This window comes from Suncus etruscus, chromosome 2, assembly GCF_024139225.1.
Source record: "Suncus etruscus isolate mSunEtr1 chromosome 2, mSunEtr1.pri.cur, whole genome shotgun sequence".
Classification (NCBI taxonomy): Eukaryota; Metazoa; Chordata; class Mammalia; order Eulipotyphla; family Soricidae; genus Suncus; species Suncus etruscus.
The window spans coordinates 109,211,601-109,234,452 of NC_064849.1; the positions used below are offsets into that span (position 1 = coordinate 109,211,601).

The following is a 22,852-nucleotide window of genomic DNA, read 5'->3' on the forward strand; positions in this document are numbered from 1 at the left end:
TTGAGGATTGCACTCTGGATTTTGATCTATGTGATGTGTGTGCACTATAACTGGCCCTGCCTTCCTTTTTAATAGAATATTTCTTTCAGATCCTGTATAAATATATGTCTCCTATTGGTATCAGTGAAATTAGTATTATTTATGAAGTATCCCTTAAGAGTACAGATAGGGGTTGAGATAACTCATTATATCATTTTTCTTCTCATGATCCCTTAAGAAAAGAAAGGAAGGAAAATAGAATAGTCACCTTCATACTGGTGTAGAAGTAGCATGCCTAGTTTTCATATTTGCTTTGGACTGTCACTGGATGATAAATTTAATGATGATAATACATGGTCAGTCCTACATGGTACTAGAGAGAGGCAGTAGTTATTTGTTGAATGATTGCATCACTATTTTAAATTAGTCAACTTGTCATTAATTTCATATTATTTAAAATTATTTTTTCTTTTCTCTTTAGTATTTTTGTGAATTTTTAAATGTATGCCAGGATGGTTCATATGTATTTTCTGTCTTACATTGTTAATTTCTCTTCCCTCTCTTTTTCTCCTTCTTTGACTTTACTTTTTCAACCTTTTTTCTCCACTCTCTCCTTACCTCTATTTTCTTTTCTCTGGACTAGCAGGTATGTCTGTATTTAGAAGTGACATCAAATGGGGAACTGAAAATTTTCCCATTCCATCCTCATCACCCAAAACTGTAGCAATCAAGAGTGTCAAGACAAGATTTTTTTTTTTTAGTGATGCATTACTAGAAAATAATACTTTTATTCACACCACAAATCCAACCCTAACACATTAAATGTGCAGAAACAAGTATTAGGCAAATTTGTATTCAAGACACTGAAGTATCATTAGTACCACTATACTGTATTGGTAGGTAGAAATTCATCACGAACAAAAGTGTTTGTAGTGTCTGAAAGAACATTTTTTAAAGCTAGATTGATGTTTGCTTTTTTCTGTGGTCGGGGTATAATGGGTTTCTGGTGTACATTTATTTGACTCTTGGGGAGCTATCTGAGCAGAATAATTTCTGTAATTTTTAAAATATATTTACATGACCTGCAAATATTGAAGTTTTAAGACCTTCAAATGCCCTTTGCTATTTGCTCATATTTTATAATCAGTGTTGCAAATATCAAGTGTATTATTTACCTGATTTGGGGTATATTGAATTATCGATGAATATACTTCAATTCACTGCACGTAATATATAAATATAGAAAATGTGACTCCTTTGTTCTAATTTTGAAACATCATGGAATGCAATAAAATTCCATTACAATGATTTGTTGTATGCATTCAATCAATAGACTAAATATTGTATATATGAAAAACATTCCATAAGGGAAGGCAAGTGTTATTTGTCTCCAATCATCAGAGTTATAAATAGACTTTAAGTTAATGAGATTTAGGTTGTTTATCTTTGATAAGACATACACTTATACTAACATATTTTAAAAGTCAGTCAGTACACCTGAAAAGGAACTAGACATATATTTTGAGAATCTCTAAGGCTACAGCATGTACCTATATGAATCACAGTACTTAACAAGATACAGAGAAATTATTCGATCTAGTGAGAGAAACATTAATTAGATAGCAAGTCAATTTATAACTAAAATTGTATAAAGGTTAGTATAGGGCATTTTGACAGATTTTGGTAATAGTACTTAGCTTTGTCTGAGTCATGTTGAAGATTCCCTGAAGAAAAAGTTGATGAGGACTTGAGAAAGAATTAATGTAAACTCATTCAAAAAGTATAGTAAGAATCTAACCTGAAGACTGACTTAGAAAGGTTTTCTCGGGGCCGGCGAGGTGGCGCTAGAGGTAAGGTGTCTGCCTTGCAAGCGCTAGCCAAGGATCAGGACCTCGGTTCGATTCCCCGGCGTCCCATATGGTCCCCCCAAGCCAGGGGCAATTTCTGAGCCTTAGCCAGGAGTAACCCCTGAGCATTAAATGTGTGTGGCCCGAAAAACCAAAAAAAAAAAAAAAAAAAAAGAAAGGTTTTCTCATTTAATAAGTGAACATACTCTCACTTGAATTGTGAAATGATTTAAAATATATCAGGCTCCATGACATACAAAGTTATTAATGACAGAGTTTCAGTCACACAGTGTTCCAACCAGAAAACAACCACTGCTGCCATCTTTCTCACATCAGCGACCCATGGTTCCCTCCTTCTATGCATCCCCAAGCCCCTTTGCAAGCTTAAAAATTAATACAGTTTGGGGTCGGAGTGATGGTGGTTTGATACCCCAGCGTCCCATATGGTCCCCCAAGCCAGGGAAGATTTCTGAGTGCATAGCCAGGAATAAACCCTAAGCGTCACCGGGTATGGCACAAAAACCAAAAAAAAATTTAATATAGTTTGAATCATAAGCTTACATTAGAGCTAGCTCCTATGATTTGTGAAGCATTTTTAATTTAAATTATTTTCCCCTCAATAAACATTTTTTACTCTTAATAAAGTTATTCTAGAAAAATTTCAAAAATACATAAATAACAACAATGAATCAAGAATCCAAACTCCTCCAAAGTATGTCTCTCACAAACCTCTTTCCAACTGCAAATCGACTTTTAGATAAATAAATAAAAACATAATTTGGGGTGGTCACTCAAGGGCTATTCTGGGCTTGGTATTCAGAATGTGCTTCTTTAGGTGCTTAGGAGCCATGAAGGGCCAACTATTAGACTACTTTCTAGTTGAGAGCATGTAATCCAGATCTGTGAGCCATCTCCCTGGCCATAAAAATCTAAATTTTTAACACGATGCATTCAGATCTTCATGAGGTTACTTTTGTATTCCCTTTCATTGGCTACCAAGGCTTTCTAATAGATATATCATTATTTATTTAATAAGGCCTTATTTTTGAGCTTTTCAAAAACACAAAAATGTTTTCACTAAAGCTCACCATATTTACAGAAATGACTTAATGACTTTAGCACTAAATTCATTTGAAATGAGTCATTTAACAATTATAGAACTTTTCTTTTTCTTGCCTACGAGAATTGGTTTAAATATTAGTTGGAGGCACAGACAATTAATTTTGAAAATATCCTACTAGGAAAAACCTTCATTAGTAATACTAAATTAGAATTATTTGAATTATGATGAAATTTTTCAGAACTTAGCCTTTAACCCTACAGTGTAGAAAAATAGCTGAGGCAATCAGAAAATCTCCCTTAGAATGAGATATTTTTGCAAGTTCCATTGGAGAATGCTTATCATCCCAATGGAAAAATTCCTTGCAGCTTTTTTTTTTGCCCATTTTCAATTTTTTGACAATTTTTCCTTATAGTCTGCCTCCTGTTATTATAAATCATTCCCCAAGGTAATTGTTCATTGAAAACACTGCAGAAGTATTAATTGGATATAAGGACTTCTTGAGTTGGCAAATCTCGTATTATGAGTTGGTGAGACAGAATAAGCTTTGGAATCTTGGAAAGTCCTTTCTTATTTGATTCCTACACTAGAAAAACAGAACCAAGAAACTCTCAAAAGCCTTTCAACTTTAGAACTTACAAAACCCATCTCCCAATATTTGTTGGGTTTCTTGTTCTTGGCCTTCTAGAAATGTCATTGCCTTTCTCAATTAGAAACATATCGACCAAGGTCGAGGGCATTTTTTCTGGGAGGGAATTTTTTTTTAAGTGAAGTAAAATATTTCTAATTGAAAAATTTATTTAGAGCAATGTGATGGGAGAAAAAGAGAAATAGATATTTAAGAGTGAGCACAGGCTTCTCTAGAGTGGTAAAAGCCAGGCAGGTATTTGTGCTTTTTGTTTGTGTTTGTTTTTTGTTTGTTTTTGGGTCACACCTGGCGGTGCTCAGGGGTTACTCCTGGTTGTCTGCTCAGAAATAGCTCCTGGCAAGCACGGGGCATATGGGACGCCAGGATTGGAACCAACCATCTTAGGTCTTGGATCCGCTGCTTGCAAGGCAAAGGCCGCTGTGCTATCTCTCTGGCCCAGGTATTTGTGTTTTTAATTCTACATATAGTCAATTCCTATCTTACTTCAATAGTTGCTTGTTATTTGTTTAGCAAAAATTATTCTTACCTGTTATAGTTAAAATATAGCTTTAGTACACTATTAATTTGTTTAACAAAAATATTCTGGTAAAAAAGAGGACAAATTCTTACTGAAAGTAACTATGTAGTCAAGAAAGGTGAAGACAGCTCATTAGGCATTTCATTATTCTGGAGGGATCAGTGAACATTAAATGCTGTTTTGAAATGTTCGCTTTTATTTTATAAAGCAATGCCTACAAAATGGAAACATTTATATACATCTATTAGAAACTAGCTCAAAATAGCAGAATTGCAGGTAGATCAACAATAGCAGTTAACTGCTGTGCTGTCTTTGAGTCAATAGTCTATAAGAGAGGGAATGTGTGTTTTGAGGGTACAGTGTTACCATAGTACACCTACCACCAATGTGCAATTACCCCATACCTACCACTCCAGCCCTACACCCTTCATATCTTTCACTTCCCTAACTTGGTAGCTTCAGGTCCGTGGTCAGAGCTATCTAGAGGCTTGTTTTCATTGGACATTGCCAGTCCCTTGCCTTGCTTCGCTACATGCCATTATCAGTGAAATCCTCATCTAGTGTTATTTTTCCTGATTTATACTGTTTTCCTATTCCACCAATATTGTAATAAAAGGCAAAATTTTATCTTTATCGAATTTAAGGCACACAGTATGCCTTGATAAAATTCTTGCTTCCACAGCAAAACTTTACTTAGTTTTCAGTTCTGACACATTGATAAATGTTTAGATATAACTTTAAAACTGTGGTATATAATGGTAGCTTTTGTTAAGCTGCCATCTTTCCTTTGGTAAAACCATTTACATGGCTATTTCTGTATTGCATAAGTGTGAATTTCATTTGCTAATTGAATTTTTAGTGATCAGTTAACTTTGTACTCAAAATATGTCAAATTTAAATACAGTACTTTATTTTCCAATAATTACACTTTCTACAATAATCTTGTGAGAAGAAATCATTTCCAAAAGCTTGAAGAGTGAAAGGCTAATTGATTTCAGTAGGCATTTAAAATATTTTTGTGTGGTTTCTAAGCATTGCGACTTCTGATTTAGTTGCTTACCTTCTCTTAGGCTGTATTCTAAAAATGAAACAAGCAAGAAAAGCAGTGGATAGAACTAGAGTTTTCTGACATGAATTAATATAGATAAAGTACTGAAAATAGTAAAAAATGTTTTTAAGGGGTTGGAAGTATAACATAATTTTAACTACAAAGAAAAATATGGGGCTGGAGAGACAGTACAGCAGGCAAGGTACTTTCCTTTCCTGAGGCTGATCCAAGTTTGATCCTCAGTATCCCATGTTTCCAGGAGCCCCACCACAATGACCTCTCAGCACAGTAGTAAGCTGTGAACACTGTTGGTATCCTCTACCCTTCAAAGATGAGAAAAATGTTGAATACTTTAATAAAAATGACTTTTCAATGATGAATAGAAAAATAGTAATATCTGTGCCCTTGTAACATTAGTTGGGATGATGTCTAATTTGTTACAGTATTGTAGGTTACAAGTTTTTAGGCTCTATAAATTTCATGGGTATTACTAAGATCTGTAGATAATTCACAAGTGTATTTTCCAGAATAATTTGACATAAATCACAACATTAAAACATTTTCTTGTTTGTGCTTTGGGCCATATCTGGCTGTGCTTAGGGCTTATTCTTGGCTTTCCATTCAAGGATCACTCCTGGCTAAGATCAGGACACTCAGGGGTCTCAAACTCACGACCCGCGGGCCGTTTGCTGCCCTCCATACAACATTTTGTGGCCCTGCTCTAGAGGGATCTTTTTTTGCTCTGTTTTGTTTTAGTTGTTTGGGTCACACCCTTCAAAATTCAAGGCTTACTACTGACGTTGCACTCAAGGATTACTCCGATTTTGCCTCCTGCGACCCCCAGGTAAATTGAGTTGGAGACCTCTGCATGTGGTGCAGGGGATTAAGCCCAACCCTGCTTTGTGCAAGGCTAGTGCCCTAGCCCCTGTACTATCTCACCTGCCTTGTGTTTTATTTTTAATTTATGTGACTTGTTAATCTTTAAAGTATCTCAAGATGGGGCTGGAGCAATAGTGCAGCAGGGAACGAGCATAGCTGAATGTGACTGACCCAGGTTTAAGCCCCAGCACCCTATGTGGCCCCTCAACTTCCCCCAGGAGTGGTCTCTAAGTGCAAAGCTAGGACTAAGCCCTGAGCATTACTGGGTGTGACCACCAAACAAATAAAAAAAACAGCACACACCAAAACAAAAATACCTGAAGCAGTGTTAATGTGTCTGTATGTTAGAGTAATTTTAAGTGTAAAACCAACTATATTTTATGCTAGTTTCAACTGTAATATTTGCTCATTTAATAAAAGTTCATTGATAGTAAGATTGGTTTTAGCTTGATCTGGGCTCTGCATTCATCTCTGAGCCTTTTGAAGCTCTGCTTTCTCTGCTTAGAAGGTGTTAAAAAACACAGCAGAAATGGGTTATAGATTTTGTCACTCATGTTCAGGAAGAGTGAGTGTCTTCTCAGTACTCTTAGTAAAATTCTTCAGGCTTATTCCAATACCCTTTGAAGGGTATAGAGCTACCTTAGCTACAGTATCAGTAGCTCCTGATTGGTCTTTTCTCCTCTCTGCCTGGAAGATGGATTCTCCTACAGAATCCTGAGTGGATGAAGTGAGAAAGGAAAGAAGCCTTGTGGGTTTATTGTGCTTCTTTTTCTTAAATTTTGGAGAGCAGAAGAATTTAAATCATTTCTACTTGTTACATAAGTGGCTTTCTCTGACATATCACCTTTCTTGCAATTTTTCTTTTACAATAGGTGGAAGTAGATATCTCATTTAACAAATAAGCAGGCAGAGGTTAGCCTGTTTAAATTTCTCAGGTCCATATGCTACAGTCCCTGGTTTTTAGGTAGTAACTATTTCATGCTTGCTAAGTAAAGTTCTGAGGAAGGTTATTTTGAGTTGGATGATCAAAGAACTTTACATTGTTCATAAACATTCATTCTACAGATAATTACAGTGTTTCTGCCATGTGCCAGATATATGGTAGTTCCTGGAGATATAAAATTGAAGAAAACAGAGGCGCCTTCTAATCTTATGGATTTAATGGAGGATGTATGTAATTACAAACTAAAACTTTTCCATCACAAGATCTATCCAAGTCTCTGAAAGGCTATCAGTATTTTTTTTTCTAAGAGATGCCAGCTGGGTTGAGATCTGAAGGCTATAATGAGTTAACAAGGTAAAAAAGGTAGGAAGAAGAGAATGAATTCAGGGAAAAGGAAACATGCCATGCTTAACTGCAAACAGTTATTTTTTTTGGAGCACCGATAAAAGTCAGAGCCCTGATAAAGACAAGGGGGATGAGATAAATAAACTTTTCAAGAGTTTTAAGGATTGTTTTAGTCAGTAATTCTTTTGTCGTGTAGAAGCTCTTTAATTTAATGTAGTCTCATTTATTTTCTTCTGTTGCCTTTGCCAGTAGAATTATATAATTGAAAATAACTTTGATGTCCAAATCTTGGAGATTCTGCCCATATTTTCCTAATATATTTTATGGACTCTGGTCTGATCTCAAGGTCTTTGATCCACTTTGACCACAGAGCCAACAGCACTGTAAGAAGAAACCAAAACTAAAATAACTAAACTTAAAAATGTGCCTGCTGTGGAGACAGGCTGTAAGATTGGAGTGAACCTGGGAACATTAGTGGAGGGAAGGAAGGTCACACTAGGGGTGTTGGAGCATTGTATAACTGAAACTCTTATGAACAACCTGGTTATTATGGTGCCTAATAGGTTTTTTTTAATTACAAAATATGTATGAGAGCCTGGAAATATGACTAAATGACACTGCCAGTAACTTCTTCCCAACCCTCCAAATTCTTGCTACGCTTCATCTAAAATATTGTGCTTATTATTCCACTAATAAATTATCTTTAATAAGTAATTGGTTTTTTAAACTTTTGAGAAAGTTGAAGTAGTAGAATAATATTTGTCTAAATTTTTTCTCTGAATATGTATAGTTTTATTTTTAAACATGTTCTTAACAAACTTTACTTTAGTCAATTATGGAAAGTTCCATCAAGGATAGTTTTGCAGCCTTGGTATGTTTGTAGCAGCTATAAAATTTTAATAACTGTTTATAACTTGAACATAGAAATGACACATAGAACATGGAACTTGAACATAGAAGTGAAGGTAAAGACATCAACACTTTGTGCATGTTTATCACAGGTGTGTTAACTTAGTTATACGGAGTATAAAGAATAAAAACTCAGATATCAAACCTTTGTGGAGGAATTGTGGAATTATTTCTATATAACTAGTATAGTTATCAGTGATGGGTGACTGATGCATACTATTTTTTAACTTCCACCTTTGGATTATGATTTAAGAATGAAAGAAATAAAACAACTTATATAATACGAGAAAAATCTGTATTTTACACTGCTGTACCCAAATACAAGAGTCAATAAGTATATATATTAAGTTTTATTCCTTTTGAGATTATGTCTTACTTAGAAGTATAATCATTTGAACTATTTTGTCCTCGTAAGCATAGAAGTCACTGATTCTGTCACTTTAAAATCCAATGCTTTTATTACTTTTTGGATCCCATTAGAAGAAATGTTTTGAAAAGCAGAACATTAATATTATTAAGCAACTAATTTAATATATATAGGGCAAAGATCATCACCTCATTATCTTTGAAAAGGGAAATTTAAATGTTGGCTTTCATGAATTTATTTTACTGTTGGATAAGATCAAGTCTTTCTTTTATCATAAGAGCTTAGTTTGGTTGTTTTCATGTAGAGGTTCCAAAAGACAGGATAGATATTTGTTACATTTGTCATTAGAGTTCTTGAGTAAAGTCTGCTTATAACTTGCTTAAAATCTATAATGGTGCAAAAGTTTAGCACTCAAACATTGTTTATACCGCCTTCATTTTCTATTTAGAACTAACATTTCTCATGTAGTACTTTCATTACAGAAATAGCGGAGGTGAGAGATGAGAGTTCAGTAGCAGAGGATTTGCATTGATATACAATGTCCTGAGTGGAATTACTGGTAAACATGCACACACATTCACACACAGAGTAGTTTAACTTACGGTTTAAAATGCTATGCTCTCTAGGCAAGTAAACAAGTAAACTACTCTCAATTTGATATTCTGGGATAGAGAGTGAGAAACAGGGTTAACACATTTACCTTGTATTAGATGATCCTACTCTATATAGCCCCAAATCCCTTCCCTCATAAAATCAGTCTTAAATGCTAAAATTTGTAATTTTTTGCATTTAAAAGAACTGATGCCTCAGTTTCCTCAATTTTTTGAGTATTTTTGTGATATTTTCCTAGGTTGTGTGGTTGAATATTTTTTTTTCTTTTTTTTTGTTTTTTTTTTTTTGGGTTACACCTGGAGGCACTCGAGTTACTCCTGGCTCTGCGCTCAGAAATCACTTCTGGCAGGCATGGGGGACCATATAGGATGCTGGGATTCGAACTACTGTCTGCCTTGAATGGCTGCATGCTAGGCAAATGCTCTAATGCTGTGCTATCTCTCTGACTCCTGTGTGATTGAATTGTAACTCAAACTATTGGGACTGGAAATAGTACAAATATCACCCTAATCATAATATTAGAAAATAGAATTTTATGTGAGCTGAATTTTCAGAACCTGCCATATTTGTTGTATAATATGTACACTGGAAAGAGACTGGTGAAAAGTTGGGTCACTCATATGTGGTCATGTAATTCCCCAAGGGTGAATGAACTGGCGACTACTACTAGTTGTTTTTTTATAATTCAAAAATTTAGTACTAGGTAATCTGCCAAGGACAATTTGTAATGTCCTTTATTCCTTTTTTAAAAAGATAACTTTTGTTCTTTTTAGTCAAAACTTATTTATTGACTTATGAATTACTGTGACAGTTTAGAATGATCTTTTTTGGAGATGACAGTCACTGGCTATCAAGGTGAATGGAGGCATGGGATAAGGAATAACTAAAGAAGCTTAGGTTGATAGAAAAAGTCCATAGAAAAATTCTTTTGAAATTGAATCTTGAGGGAAGAGTGAATAGAGGGAGTGTTCCGGGGTAGTAAGTCTTTATAAAGAAGTAATGATAATATTGTTAATGAAGATTATTGATTACCCTGTTCACATTTTTTCTTGACTATTTTTTTATTTTGGTTATTGGGTCACACTTGCAGCACTCGGGTTCCTCCTGGCCATACACTCAGAAATAGCTCCTGGGGACCATATGGAATGCCAGGATTCAAAGCACTGTCTTTCTGCATGCAAGACAAACGCCTTACTTCCAAGCTATCTCTCCGGCCCCTTTTCCTTAATTATTCTTACAGTGTCTCAGATACTTCAGATGAGGGGAACTGAAGGCAGAAACTGGTTAAGTATCTAACCTCAGTCAAACAGTTAATGGCAAAGTAGATTTAAAAATTCAATTTTGAACATTCATTTTTATTTTTTTTTAAATATGTACCTGTTCCAGGAAGGATAAAATTTTAAAATAGCAATAAGCTAAGGTCTTGGTATTTGCCAGTGTTTGACTGGTCAGATAATTGTGGGAACATCATGAAGACAGATCATGTGGAATCGTGGAAGACATAATGAGTTAAGAATTTATACTGTAGATGGAGGATATATTTTGGAAAAGATTCAGAACCCACCTTTAGTATTATCACTCAGGATTCTTTCTAGAAATGCCTGTTTCCAGATTCTATTTTAGCTCTAATATTTCCTGACACAAAATTTTACCAAGAAGCTTGTGCCCTGATATAGCCAAGAGGTAAATAGAAATAGATCTATATTCCTAACAGGAGCTGCTCCTCTGAGCTTCTTGATATTTACCCAATAGAAAATTAATGTTGAAGAAGGTTAAGAGTTCTGCTTGTTTTGTATTGTACTTAATTTGCTTTGGAATAATCTCTTAACAATGTAAATATAAGAGAAGCTGCCTGGGGCCAGAGAGATAGTATATACAGAAGGGCGTTAGCCTTGCACCTAGCCAACAAGGTTCTATCTCTGGCAGTCAGATTCTATTCTTGCCACCCATATGGTCTCCTGAATGTTCCAGGAATAATTAGAACAGAACCAGGGATGTGGTCACCAAAGAAGCCTGTATGATTTGGAGATACAACATTTTGAGTCTCCTGCTCATGAGTAATCAAAAGGGGTTAATGGATTTAGTTGATATTGCTTATGTTGAAAAATATAGAGCAGTCTACAAGGGTTTGTTTTTTGAAATACGAAAATCAAGCAAACATATTTGAAATTTTGAGATTTAGATGAGCATCTTTTGAAGTTAGAAAAGACCAGAAACATGTAGAGTTAAGGACCCATATATGGAGGGCTTCATAATGTCTGTTTTTATTAAAAAGTGCATGAAAACTCTTGTAATAAAAGAAATACATGAAAAGGCTATTGATAACCTGAAGAATAGATTTTATGGGAGACAAAAAGGGGAAGCCAATCTGTGTGTGCATCGGCAGTGAGGATGGCTAGAGATACTCTTTGTAATAACTTCATTTTATCAATAAGAAAGGATGATTATTAGTAAAGGCTGCAAAGTAAAGGGCAACTTTTAAACATTTCTAAATTTTTAAATACAATATGTACTTTTAAAATAATAAAATTAGAACATATTAGACAGCCATAGAATAGAATTCTTATAATCTAAAAATTAAGAGGTAACAGCTATTAAAATTTGTCATTATTTTTCAAGCCATATTTCTGCTACTGTATATTTACAGTTGATATGCATTGACACAGTTACAAAAAGGGTTGAAACAGTTAAAATAGGTGAATATTAGAAATAGCTATCATTTCTTTCTCACTATAACTTTTGTGTTATATTGTGTGTATGTTATAGCTTTATAATCTCATTCTTGGTATTTTGCTTTTTAGAGTATCTCCATCATATGTATGGTTACTTCTAAAATATACATATATGATATACTTATAATATATACATATATATTTTGGGGGGCCACACTGGTGATGCTCGGGTTACTCCTGGCTATGTGCTGAGAAATCACTCCTGGCTTAGGGAACCATATGGGACAATGGGATTGAACCTAGGACCGTCCTGGGTCAGCCACATGCAAGGCAAAATGCTCTGTTGCTGCGTCATCACTCTGGCCCCTACTTCTAATATCTTTTTGGATAAATCTTTTTCATACTTTCACAGTTACATGTTTATTTCCAGATTATGATATTGCTAGAATAAATTAATGGTAAAAGGTTTCCAACACTTCATGGTTCATGGGATCTTTTATCAAGTAAAACAATTAGTCTGGAGTGAAGGAATAGATATTTCCTTCTACTTGAGAACAAGAAAAGTATGAGTTTATAGATGCTTATTGGAAAGAGAACTGAGGTTGGCTCTATAGAGGAACCCTAGCAAAATCTATTTCATCTAATGTGGACAATAAGAACAGGTTGTTAGACAATGTTGAAAAGTCATGAAGGTTTGACAAAAATAATTGAAAAAACAAATAACTTGAAGAGTAGTCTTTAAGGTCACTGAACAAAGTTGTGAACACTAACATTGAGCCTCTTTGCTCCACAGTCATTCTCAGCAGCACTGAGAGCCGAGATCTCGCTTCTCAGACTCATTAAATGATTTTTTCTTTGTGTGGCATTTGTAGATTAGGTAAATAGTGTGTATAACAGATCAGGGGTTGAGGCTGTTAAATGAAAGAATTGAAGGTTGTATGTAGGAAATATTTAGGATTACACACACACACACACACACACACACACACACACACACACACACACACACACACACGGAAATAAAGACAAGAGGGACTGGTGAAGCTGTGCAGAGTGACACACAGAGAGTCATGAGGATTTGAAGGTGTCAGAGGAAAGGAAGAGGATTGAGTGCTAGAAGTTATAAAAAGGTGTGGTTAAAAAGTAGGACACTCGAAGCTGACCTAGGACAGACTGCGTTCTGATCCCGTCCCCTAAGCCAGGAGCGATTTCTGAGCACATAGCTAGGAGTAACTGCTGAGCGTCACTGGGTGTTGCCCAACCCCCCCCCCCAAAAGGGGGGGGTAGGACACTGGTGCTGAGATTTCTACAGAAGAGTATTTCTACTTGAAGTTAAAGCACAAAGTATAACTACAGATTTGCTAAACTAAGGTAAAAGGAGGAGTAGATTATGGAACTATTTTCACTTTTAGTGTTGTTTATGTAGAAGTGGTGGTGTGAAGATTTCCAGCAAAAAGTAAAAGAGTGCTATTGAAAAGGTAAATAAATTCAGTATTCAGAAGTCTTGAGTTAGATGATGGCAGAAAAATCACAAAGCATAGAGCTCACTTAAAAAAATCATACATTGATTCAGTATATATATTTTTAAGGTCTTTAGATCTTAAACTTACCTTTCCAAAATTTCCTTCTCTATTATGTTACAAATGCCATTTTCCATTACTTCCTTCTTAATTTTTTGTGGGGGAAGAGACAGACACACCCAACTGTTTTAGGGCTTACTACTGGATCTTGCTCAGGTATTACTCCTGTCATTATTGGTTTGTGTGTGTGTGTGTGTGTGTGTGTGTGTGTGTGTGAGTGAGTGTGAGTGTGAGAGAAATACGGTGGCTGAGATCTATCTGGTGTGGGTATTTGCAAAGTTTATGTGCATTATATTATGTCTGATCTCTTTGATCCCAGTTGTTAATATTATTTGTGACTTTCCTTAAATTTGTGAGCTTTGCAGCTAAGATTTTTTTGCAAGGATTTCAATAGTAGAATGCTAAAGAGGTAAGGGGTTAATTTAGTTATAAGAGTGACGTTACAGACTAAAGCATAGTTTAGTTGATAGAGCCTATGAGTCTCTGGGTTTAATCCCCAGAACCAAACAAAATTTATCAGAGAACTTAAAATAAACAAATTAGAGAATTAGTAGATAATGAACAAATATATAGGAATTATCTTTTCATTTATTTTTTGGAATAATATATATATATATATATAATTTTATTTAAACACCGGGATTACAAACATGATTGCAGTTGTATGATTACAGTCATGTAAAGAACACCCCCCCCCCCTTCACCAGTGCAAGAATCTCACCACCAATTTCCCAGAATCTTTTTTGTTTTTTATTTTTGGGCCACACTCAGTGACACTCGGGTTACTCCTGGCTATGGGCTCAGATATCTCTTCAGGTTTTGGGGACCAATGGGACGCCAGGGGATGGAACCAGTTCATCCTAGGCTAGCGCATGCAAGGCAGATGTCTTATGCCCTGCACCACTACTTCTGCCCCCAGGAATTATCTTTAAGGGACTTTTGTTAATTTAGATAGATAGATAGATAGATAGATAGATAGATAGATAGATAGATAGATAGATAGATAGATAAAGAGGAATACAGTGGGTGGAATAATTTTATTTAAAAATTACTGAGGTAATAGAAATGATTTAATTTTTAGCTTTAAATTTGTAAAGATGAGAATTTGATATTGATGGTACTTAGAGTATACATCAAACAAAGAGAGTGATCTGAGTTTCTTTGTATCCAGTATATATGTATTTTTGTTTTTATTTTTGGGCCAGACCCAGAAGTGTTCAGAACTTACTCCTAGCTTTTTGCTCAGGGATAACTCCTGGTGGGGCTCATGAGAGGCAAGTGCCATACCTGGCATTCTAGAGCCCCAGTTCAATGAACTTGTAAAATATGTATTCCAAAAATCTTAAGTCATCTTTTGCCTGAATTAAAAATCAAAGATTGGTTCTAGTAATTTTTCATTTTATATATATTTTTTCACATTGATTTCATTATATTCTGCCTGTTTTATGTTTATTTTGTGTTAACTTTGCTCTTGAATCTTTTTGAGTTTGAGTTTGGATCTTTTTTTTTCCCCAGTACTTTTAGATCCTTCAGCTTAATCACCCATGTCTGTTGCTACTAGGTTGTTTCCCTCAGAACTCTGTAAGCCACACAGTAAAACTGATTCAAATTTTACAGCCCTGGTGATTTTCCTTCTGGTATACTACCAAGGAAATGCTGTAGCACAAGGACCTGCTGAATCATTTTGTAGGGCCTTTGCTTTCTATTTTGTATTTGAAAAATTAGTTATGATCATGAATGTGAATGTCTCTTTCTATCATAAGGATATTACAACTGAAAAATAAAATCATCCATGTTAGCTGTGGACTCTGATAAATGTAATCTATTGTGATTGTTTTAGCAAATTGAATTCCCTAGAGGACATTTGTTCATGTAAAATTTCAGTTCTGTAAATTTTCATTGCTTGTGCTGGAAGCTGACTAAAATTACTCAGCACCTACTGCTATGTGTCTCGAATTATCCTGGAGGCTCTACAGCTATTAGGCCATTAAATCATCACAGCCCACTTGTAAGGTAGATCTTGCTCCTCATACTTTTACTGAAAACGTACTGAAGCCTGGCTGTAGAATAACTTTCCCTATGCTTCTTAAAGAGCCATGCTAAAGAGGGAGTTTGATTCCCTGTTTATTTAACACTAACTATAACAGGCTCCCTAATTGGAGATAGACATGAGAATGTATTAGGGTTTCATTTTGGATTTAGACATTGATTTTGATGAAATATGAAGCCAACTGTTGTTGGATGAGATGGTAGGCCATTGGGAATTAATTCAGCATAGTGCTGAATATAATCTCTGGCCAGGTTCCAGACTTTTGTCACATAATACACTGCCAAATGAAGATTTGCCTTGATTATTAATATTGTCATTTCCCCATAATACATTCCAACTGAATAAGAGAATATTTGTGGAAAAATAAATTCATATGGGGTCATAGTGTATGTTTTCCCCTAGCTTATTTGAGCCACAGTTATTTTATCTTCTCAGCCAGGACTGTTATTCCCAAAGCTGGACATTTGGCTGGGATCCAACATCTGCCATTTGTTCTTGCCCTTTCCTGAACATTACCTTCCTCCCCATTTACAGTTACTCATATTTTATTACTACAATAGCTTTGCAATCTGACCTATTTCTTCAACCTTTTTTATTGCTTATCACATTTTAAAAATATATAAATCCATCCTTAAAATACTATTTTTATCATCTGCTGTGATTTCTGTTTTAGAAAAAAATGCATAGCACATTGATAGAGCTGGGGATCCAATTAGTGGTTACCTGGCTATAAGGGCTTGGGGGTAAAAGAAGAAAGATATTGAAGATACCAGATCAAGTATTTCTGTATCTGCATTTGTAGTACTGTGTGCTTGATACACTTGTGATGAAATGTCAAAAATATGGACTCATACTAATATGGATTTCCTGGTTGTTGCCATTTGGTGATTTATGCCCAGAGATCAGGACTTGAAAGAAGTTAGAGAACAGAAGAGAAGGCCCTGTAATATAAAAGAAAGGTGTTATGCATCCCAAGTTGGGATGCAGGTAACCTCCAAATAAAGTGTACCATAAAGTCGCACATCTAATGCATGGGTTGTGGACATTTCTGAAATGGAGAGCACAGGGCTGTTTCTGGCAAAGATGACACTGCAGACACTTTACTATGAGGTACCACCTCACACCCCAGAGATTGGCACACATCACAAAGAATGAGAACAAGCAGTGTTGGCGGGGATGTGGAGAGAAAGGAACTCTTATCCACTGCTGGTGGGAATGCCGTCTAGTTCAACCTTTATGGAAAGCGATATGGAGATTCCTCCAAAAACTGGAAATCGAGCTCCCATACGATCCAGCTATACCACTCCTAGAAATATACCCTAGGAACACAAAAATACAATACAAAAACCCCTTCCTTACACCTATATTCATTGCAGCACTATTTACCATAGCAAGACTCTGGAAACAACCCAGATGCCCTTCAACAGACGAATGGCTAAAGAAACTGTGGTACATATACACAATGGAATATTATGCAGCTGTCAGGAGAGATGAAGTCATGAAATTTTCCTATACATGGATGTACACGGAATCTATTATGCTGAGTGAAATAAGTCAGAGAGAGAGAGAAAAACGCAGAATGGTCTCACTCATCTATGGGTTTTAAGAAAAATGAAAGACACCCTTGTAATAATAATTTTCAGACACAAAAGAAAAAAGAGCTGGAAGTTCCAGCTCACCTCAGGAAGCTCACCACAAAGAGTGATGAGTTTAGTTAGGGAAATAACTACATTTTGAACTGTTCTAATAACGAGAATGTATGAGGAAAATGGAGAGCCTGTCTAGAGTACAGGCGGGGGTCGGGTGGGGAGAAGGGAGACTTGGGACATTGGTGATGGGAATGTTGCACTGGTGATGGGTGGTGTTCTTTACATGACTGAAACCCAAACACAATCACGTATGTAATTAAGGTGTTTAAATAAATTAAAAAAAAAGTATTGTTGCTAGGGTATTGTCAAGGGAAAAGAACTTTGAATTATGTAGGTTCCTTTTATTTAGTCTTACTTAGTAAAACCTATGTTCCTGCCAAATCCTATCCTGAGGGAGTCCTGTATTTAGGTTTAGGCTGATGTCTGGAACTGGTGGTAGGTGCAGGAACTCCTTTTCAGATCACATCTTAAGTTTTATGTCTTCTTGAAATTCATTACCAAGGGGATTACCTTCCTGCCTGGTCTACTTCATTGGATTTTATATTGTACTGTAGATACTTAAGATTAATCACTGAGGAAAGGATACACGTACTGCTTGTATTCTATGTACAACTTTATGCGAATCTATACTTAAAAACCAAAGTAAGGAAAACAAACTATTGCGACTTGCCCTTTCTATCTATCTTGTTTTATCTTCTCTCTCTCTGAATTCATTAATCTGATTTTATTTCTACTCACTCTTATTCAGCATTAATGTGTAATGTTTGGCTTCCGCTAGGTTACCAAAAATGCTTCTTGAATAAATTCATCAGTGAAGCATTTTCAGTAACCTGGATATATTAGACAAATCACAATAGCTTATTATTAATCAAAGAAGAGTTTTTTTTTCAAATATGATCTTTTTTCCTTCCTCTTTTGTGGAGGGCGTTGGGAGGTTCCTAAACTAGAATCAAGGGGTCCTGTATTTACACCACACTCCAGCAATTCTCAGAACCAATTGGCACTTAAGTGCAAGTGGCCAGATATATGTTTCCTTGCTGTAGAGTGCCCAAGATTATTGTGCTGCTTCAGTCTTGGTGGTTTTTAGAGACTTCTTTTCTGTTTTGTGGCCATAGTCACAGAGGCCCTAGGATCCTATTCAGATTCAACAGGCAATGGCTATAAAAAAAAATGTGTGTTGTTCTTATTTTTTTCCCCAGTATAGAGATAAAAACCTAGGGCCTTATATATATGGAGGAAATATCCTACTTCATAGTACCATCCACTGACCTCTAAAGAAAATGGGCTATTGTTTATTTGGGGCTTAGGAGAGAGTAGGGTTGGGTTTTGAGGCTACATCCCAGCAGTGCTCTGAGCTTGTTCCTAATTCTGAGATTAGGTTTCACTCCTGGTGATGGTTGGGTATCATATGGAGTTACCGAGGAATTGAAACCCCGAGTCAACTATATGCAAGGTAAATGTCTTAATTGTTGCAGAGAGTTTTTTTTTTTTAAAGGAACTAAAGATACATTTTTACTGGAGCAAGAAAGTTAGGATATAAACTCTGGTGTACCCTGACCACCCATGTTTCCATTCACATGAATTCTATTGTTTGCCAGTGTATGATCTTTGGTGAACAAACCTGGTGGTGTTGAAAAGGATATTCTATAGTAGCCGTTTTTCTGCAAGTCAATTTCAGATTTTCTCCATTTTTCATGTCTTCAGGGGGATGTTTCTTGTTCTATTAATTTTTCAAACTATGATTATGGAGCCATCCTGTTTCTCCCTTTAATGCTGTCACATTTACTTTCATGTTTCATGTATTTTGAAGTTCTATTATTGGGTGCACACTCATATAATGATTGTTATGCCTTTACGTTGATGAATGGATCCTTTTATCATGATGAATTATCTCGATGTAGCTTGAAGTCTTTGACATTAATTTAATAGTTCATTCTCCTCAGGTTTATAGTTAGCATGTATCACTATACCCTATTTCTCTTTATTTCTACAAGGAATGTAAATCTCTTAGAGGTAGTTTAAATTGCACTTTTTATTTAATTTTTGATTCTTTTTTAAATATCTTTAAACACCATGATTACAAATGTGATTGTAGCTGGATTTCAGTCATAAAAAGAACACACATCCCCCCTTCACCATTGCAACTTTCCCATCACAAATGACCCATCTCCTCCCTCCACACCCTAGCCTCTATTTAAGACAGGCTTTATACGTCCCTCACTCACTGACATTGTTATGATAGTTCTCAGCATAGTTATTTCTCTAACTGCATTCAACATTCTTGTGGTAAGCTTCATATCTTGAGCCGGTCCTTCCGGCCCCTAATCTCTGGGAATTATTTCAATGTCTTCGATTTTTCTTAAAACCCATGGAGGAGTGAAACTATTCTGTGTCTATCTCTCTCCCTCTGACTTATCTCACTCAGATTCCACAATAGATTCCATGTACATCCACTTTTAGGAAAATTTCATGATTTGTCTCTCCTCGTGGCTGCATAATATTCCATTGTGTATCTGTACCACAGTTTCTTTAGCCATTCATCTGTTGAAGGGCATCTTGGTTGTTTCCAGAGTCTTGCTGTTGTAAATAGTTCTGCAATGAATATAGGTGTGCGGAAGGGATTTTTGTATTGCTTTTTTGAGTTTCTAAGATATAACGGGGTCAAATGGGAGCTTAATTTCCAGTTTTTTGAGGAATCTTCATATTGTTTTCTATGACCTTTGGACTAGACGGCATTCCCACTAGCAGTGAATGAGGGTTCCTTTCTCCCCACATTCCAGTCAGCACTGATTTTTTTTGTTCTTTGTGATGTGTGCCAGTCTCTGTGGTGTGAGATGCTACCTCATTGTTTTGATTTGCATCTCCCTGATAATTAGTGATGTGGAACCATTTTCTTTATGTGCCTTTTTGGGCCATTTGTAATTTTTCTTTGAGAAATTGTTCATTTGTTCTCCCCAGTTTTGATGGAATTATATATTTTTTTCTTGTTAGGATCTGTCAGTACCTTGTGTATCTTACATATTAGTCTTTTATTTGATGGGTATTGGGTGAATACCCATCTCCCATTCTGTGGGAGGCTTTTGTATACTAGCCATTACTTTCTTTGAGGTGCAGAAGCTTCTCAGCTTATGTCATAACATAGTCCCATTTGTGAATCTTTGCTTCAACTTGTTTAAAGAGTTCTGTTTCTTCCTTGAAGATGTCTTTAGTTTTCATTGTCAATGGAGTGTTTTACCTATGTGTTTTTCTATATACCTTATGCTTTCATGTCTGATATCAAGGTCTTTATTCCATTTGACTTTGATCTTTGTAAATTGCACTTTTTAAAGTGGGACATCTCCAGTAGTGCTCAGTGACAATAGATCCACTTGCTGGTGATTCTCAGCCTGGCTAACTTACCTTGTTGGTTTGGTTCTCACCTTCATAATATGATGCAGGGGCCACCAAAAGTCCCACAGGCTGTGTCAGTGGATCTGTGGAACCTGAGCCATTTTCCATACTCTGGATATTGTTTGATGTAATATACATACTCCAGTCCTTTTGAGCTGTCTTTCTGACCCTGATTATAAAAAAAAAAAATATCTGACCATCTTTGCTCGTAATTTAATGTGGTTAGTCCATTCATATTTAATGTAGTTTTTTACAGGATTAGGTTCAGGCATAATTTACCATTTTACTTTTAAAATATAGGACAGATATTTTTCATATGTTATATAATTTTTTATTTATGAATAATCTTTTGCAAAATATTTTGTCTCATGTATTCCTTTCAAGAGAATAAAATTATTATTTTTTGCATTTCAGTCTTAAGTTAACTGAACACAAACTAAGTTTTGACTTTCTTTGACAGGTGGAAGCTCCGGTGGTCCATTCAGTTGGCTAATATGTGTAAATGTGCTGTGTGCCATGCTCTAAAATAGATTGCCTTTTTTCTAAAAATATGAATAAAGTGATTTAATGCTTCTAACTCAAGAGGCTTACTTACTAGTTGACAGAGATAGAAAAGAGAACAAATCAATATGATAAATTTGCATTTGTCATATAAGATTGCCTCACACAGATGCAAAGAGTTATTGAAAGGGAGCTTTGAAATAACTAAAATTATTTTTAAAACAGCAACAATCCTTCTGAGAGCAGGGGGACAGTTTAATATATATATAGCAATGATGAAAGATTGGTTGATGAGTAACTTGGTAATACTGTCATATGTGAATTTTTTTAATTAAAGGACTTATTTCAAAAGCTAAGTCAACAGTTTAGAAAGCAGAATTAAAAATAATTGCCTAAATTCTTGACTTATTTTAAATAAGAGCAATATGTGTGTTTTTTATTTTTTAAGAAAGATGATTTAGAGCCTGGAGAGATAGGGACAAAGGGACTTGCCTTTCTTGCTGTTGACCCTTGTTCAATCCCTTGCCTCCATAAAAAGTCACTAAGAACCTACAGGAATAGTCCTTGAGTGCAGAACCAGGAATAAACCCTGAGTAATGAAAGAAAAATTACTTGGGTGAGATTGGTTCAAACTATACAGATGATCACAAATTAGGGACTATTAGGCATTACTGAGCTAGAAGAATGTTCTGTATTAAATTACCAAGATTAGGAGATAGGCATTTCATAATCAAATTTGCACTCTTGAACAGTGTCTCTCAGACCTCTATGTGTTTTAAATAAAATATCAAAAATGTTTTAATCTCTTTGAATGTTCTTGGTTTAGACTTAATATTTCTATACATGAGTGGGCAACATGGAATTTGTTCATAATTTTTATTTTTATTTTGGTTTTTGGGTCACACCCAGCTGCGCTCAGGGGTTATTTCTTTCTTTTTTTTTTTTTTTTTTGGTTTTTGGACCACACCCGGTGACGCTCAGGGGGTTACTCCTGGCTATGCGCTCAGAAGTCGCTCCTGGCTTGGGGGGACCATATGGGACACCAGGGGATCGAACCACGGTCCATCCTAGGCTAGCACAGGCAAGGCAGGCACCTTACCTCTAGCACCACCGCCCGGCCCCTCAGGGGTTATTTCTGACTTTACACTCAGATATTGCTCCTGGCACATGGGATGCCAGGATTCGAACAACTGTCCTTCTGCATGCAAGGCAAAGCCCTAACTCCATGCTATCTCTCTGGCCCTTGTTCATAAATTTTTAAGCATATGAACCTTCATGGTAATTTAAACCTTCTCTTTTTCTTTTAACAGTGTGTCCTACTCAGTACACGTATCTGAAGATTACCCAGGTATGTTGATCTTCTTTTCACTTTTATTGTAAATAATCTTGTGACAACTTTTTTGAATCATTTTTATAAAGAGTTGTAAAACATTACCAAATATATAGCTTTAAGATGGGCAGTGGAGGATCCTAAATTATAGGAAGAGTTCTTTTAATTGAGGTACATTCAGAGAACCTCAATAATTTCCTACTGAAAGTAGTTTACATAAGTTTCCGTTACAGTTATCAATCTAGAGATGATATCATTACTGTTAAAATAGTCACCAAGTTGACTTATTTGTTGGTTTTGCAACTTTAATTTTCTTGCATTGTTAAAAATAATTTTGTTTTCTAAGTATTTTTTCAATCAAATTCTCACAATAATTCTATGAAATTATTCCAAAGTAATCCCAGTTTGTGAAATGGTTAGAGAAGGCAATGAGAGTTGAGCCTGTAGCTTCAAGTCTGACTTGTGCTAGTCATTTAACTAAGGCATCTTTCATATGCACAGTAGTTTTCACTACTTCTCCTTTGA

At 35.6% G+C, this 22,852-nt stretch overlaps 1 protein-coding gene across 2 annotated transcripts in view; it reads left to right on the plus strand.

The window, feature by feature from the left end:
• Nucleotides 1–22,852, plus strand: part of PARP8 (poly(ADP-ribose) polymerase family member 8) — a 175,302-nt gene that overhangs the window by 63,323 nt on the left and 89,127 nt on the right. For both annotated transcript variants that reach the window (XM_049768368.1, XM_049768367.1), the window contains exon 4: nucleotides 22,308–22,345. In XM_049768368.1, the coding sequence (XP_049624325.1) occupies nucleotides 22,308–22,345 (38 nt within the window). The remainder of the gene's footprint in view (nucleotides 1–22,307; nucleotides 22,346–22,852) is intronic.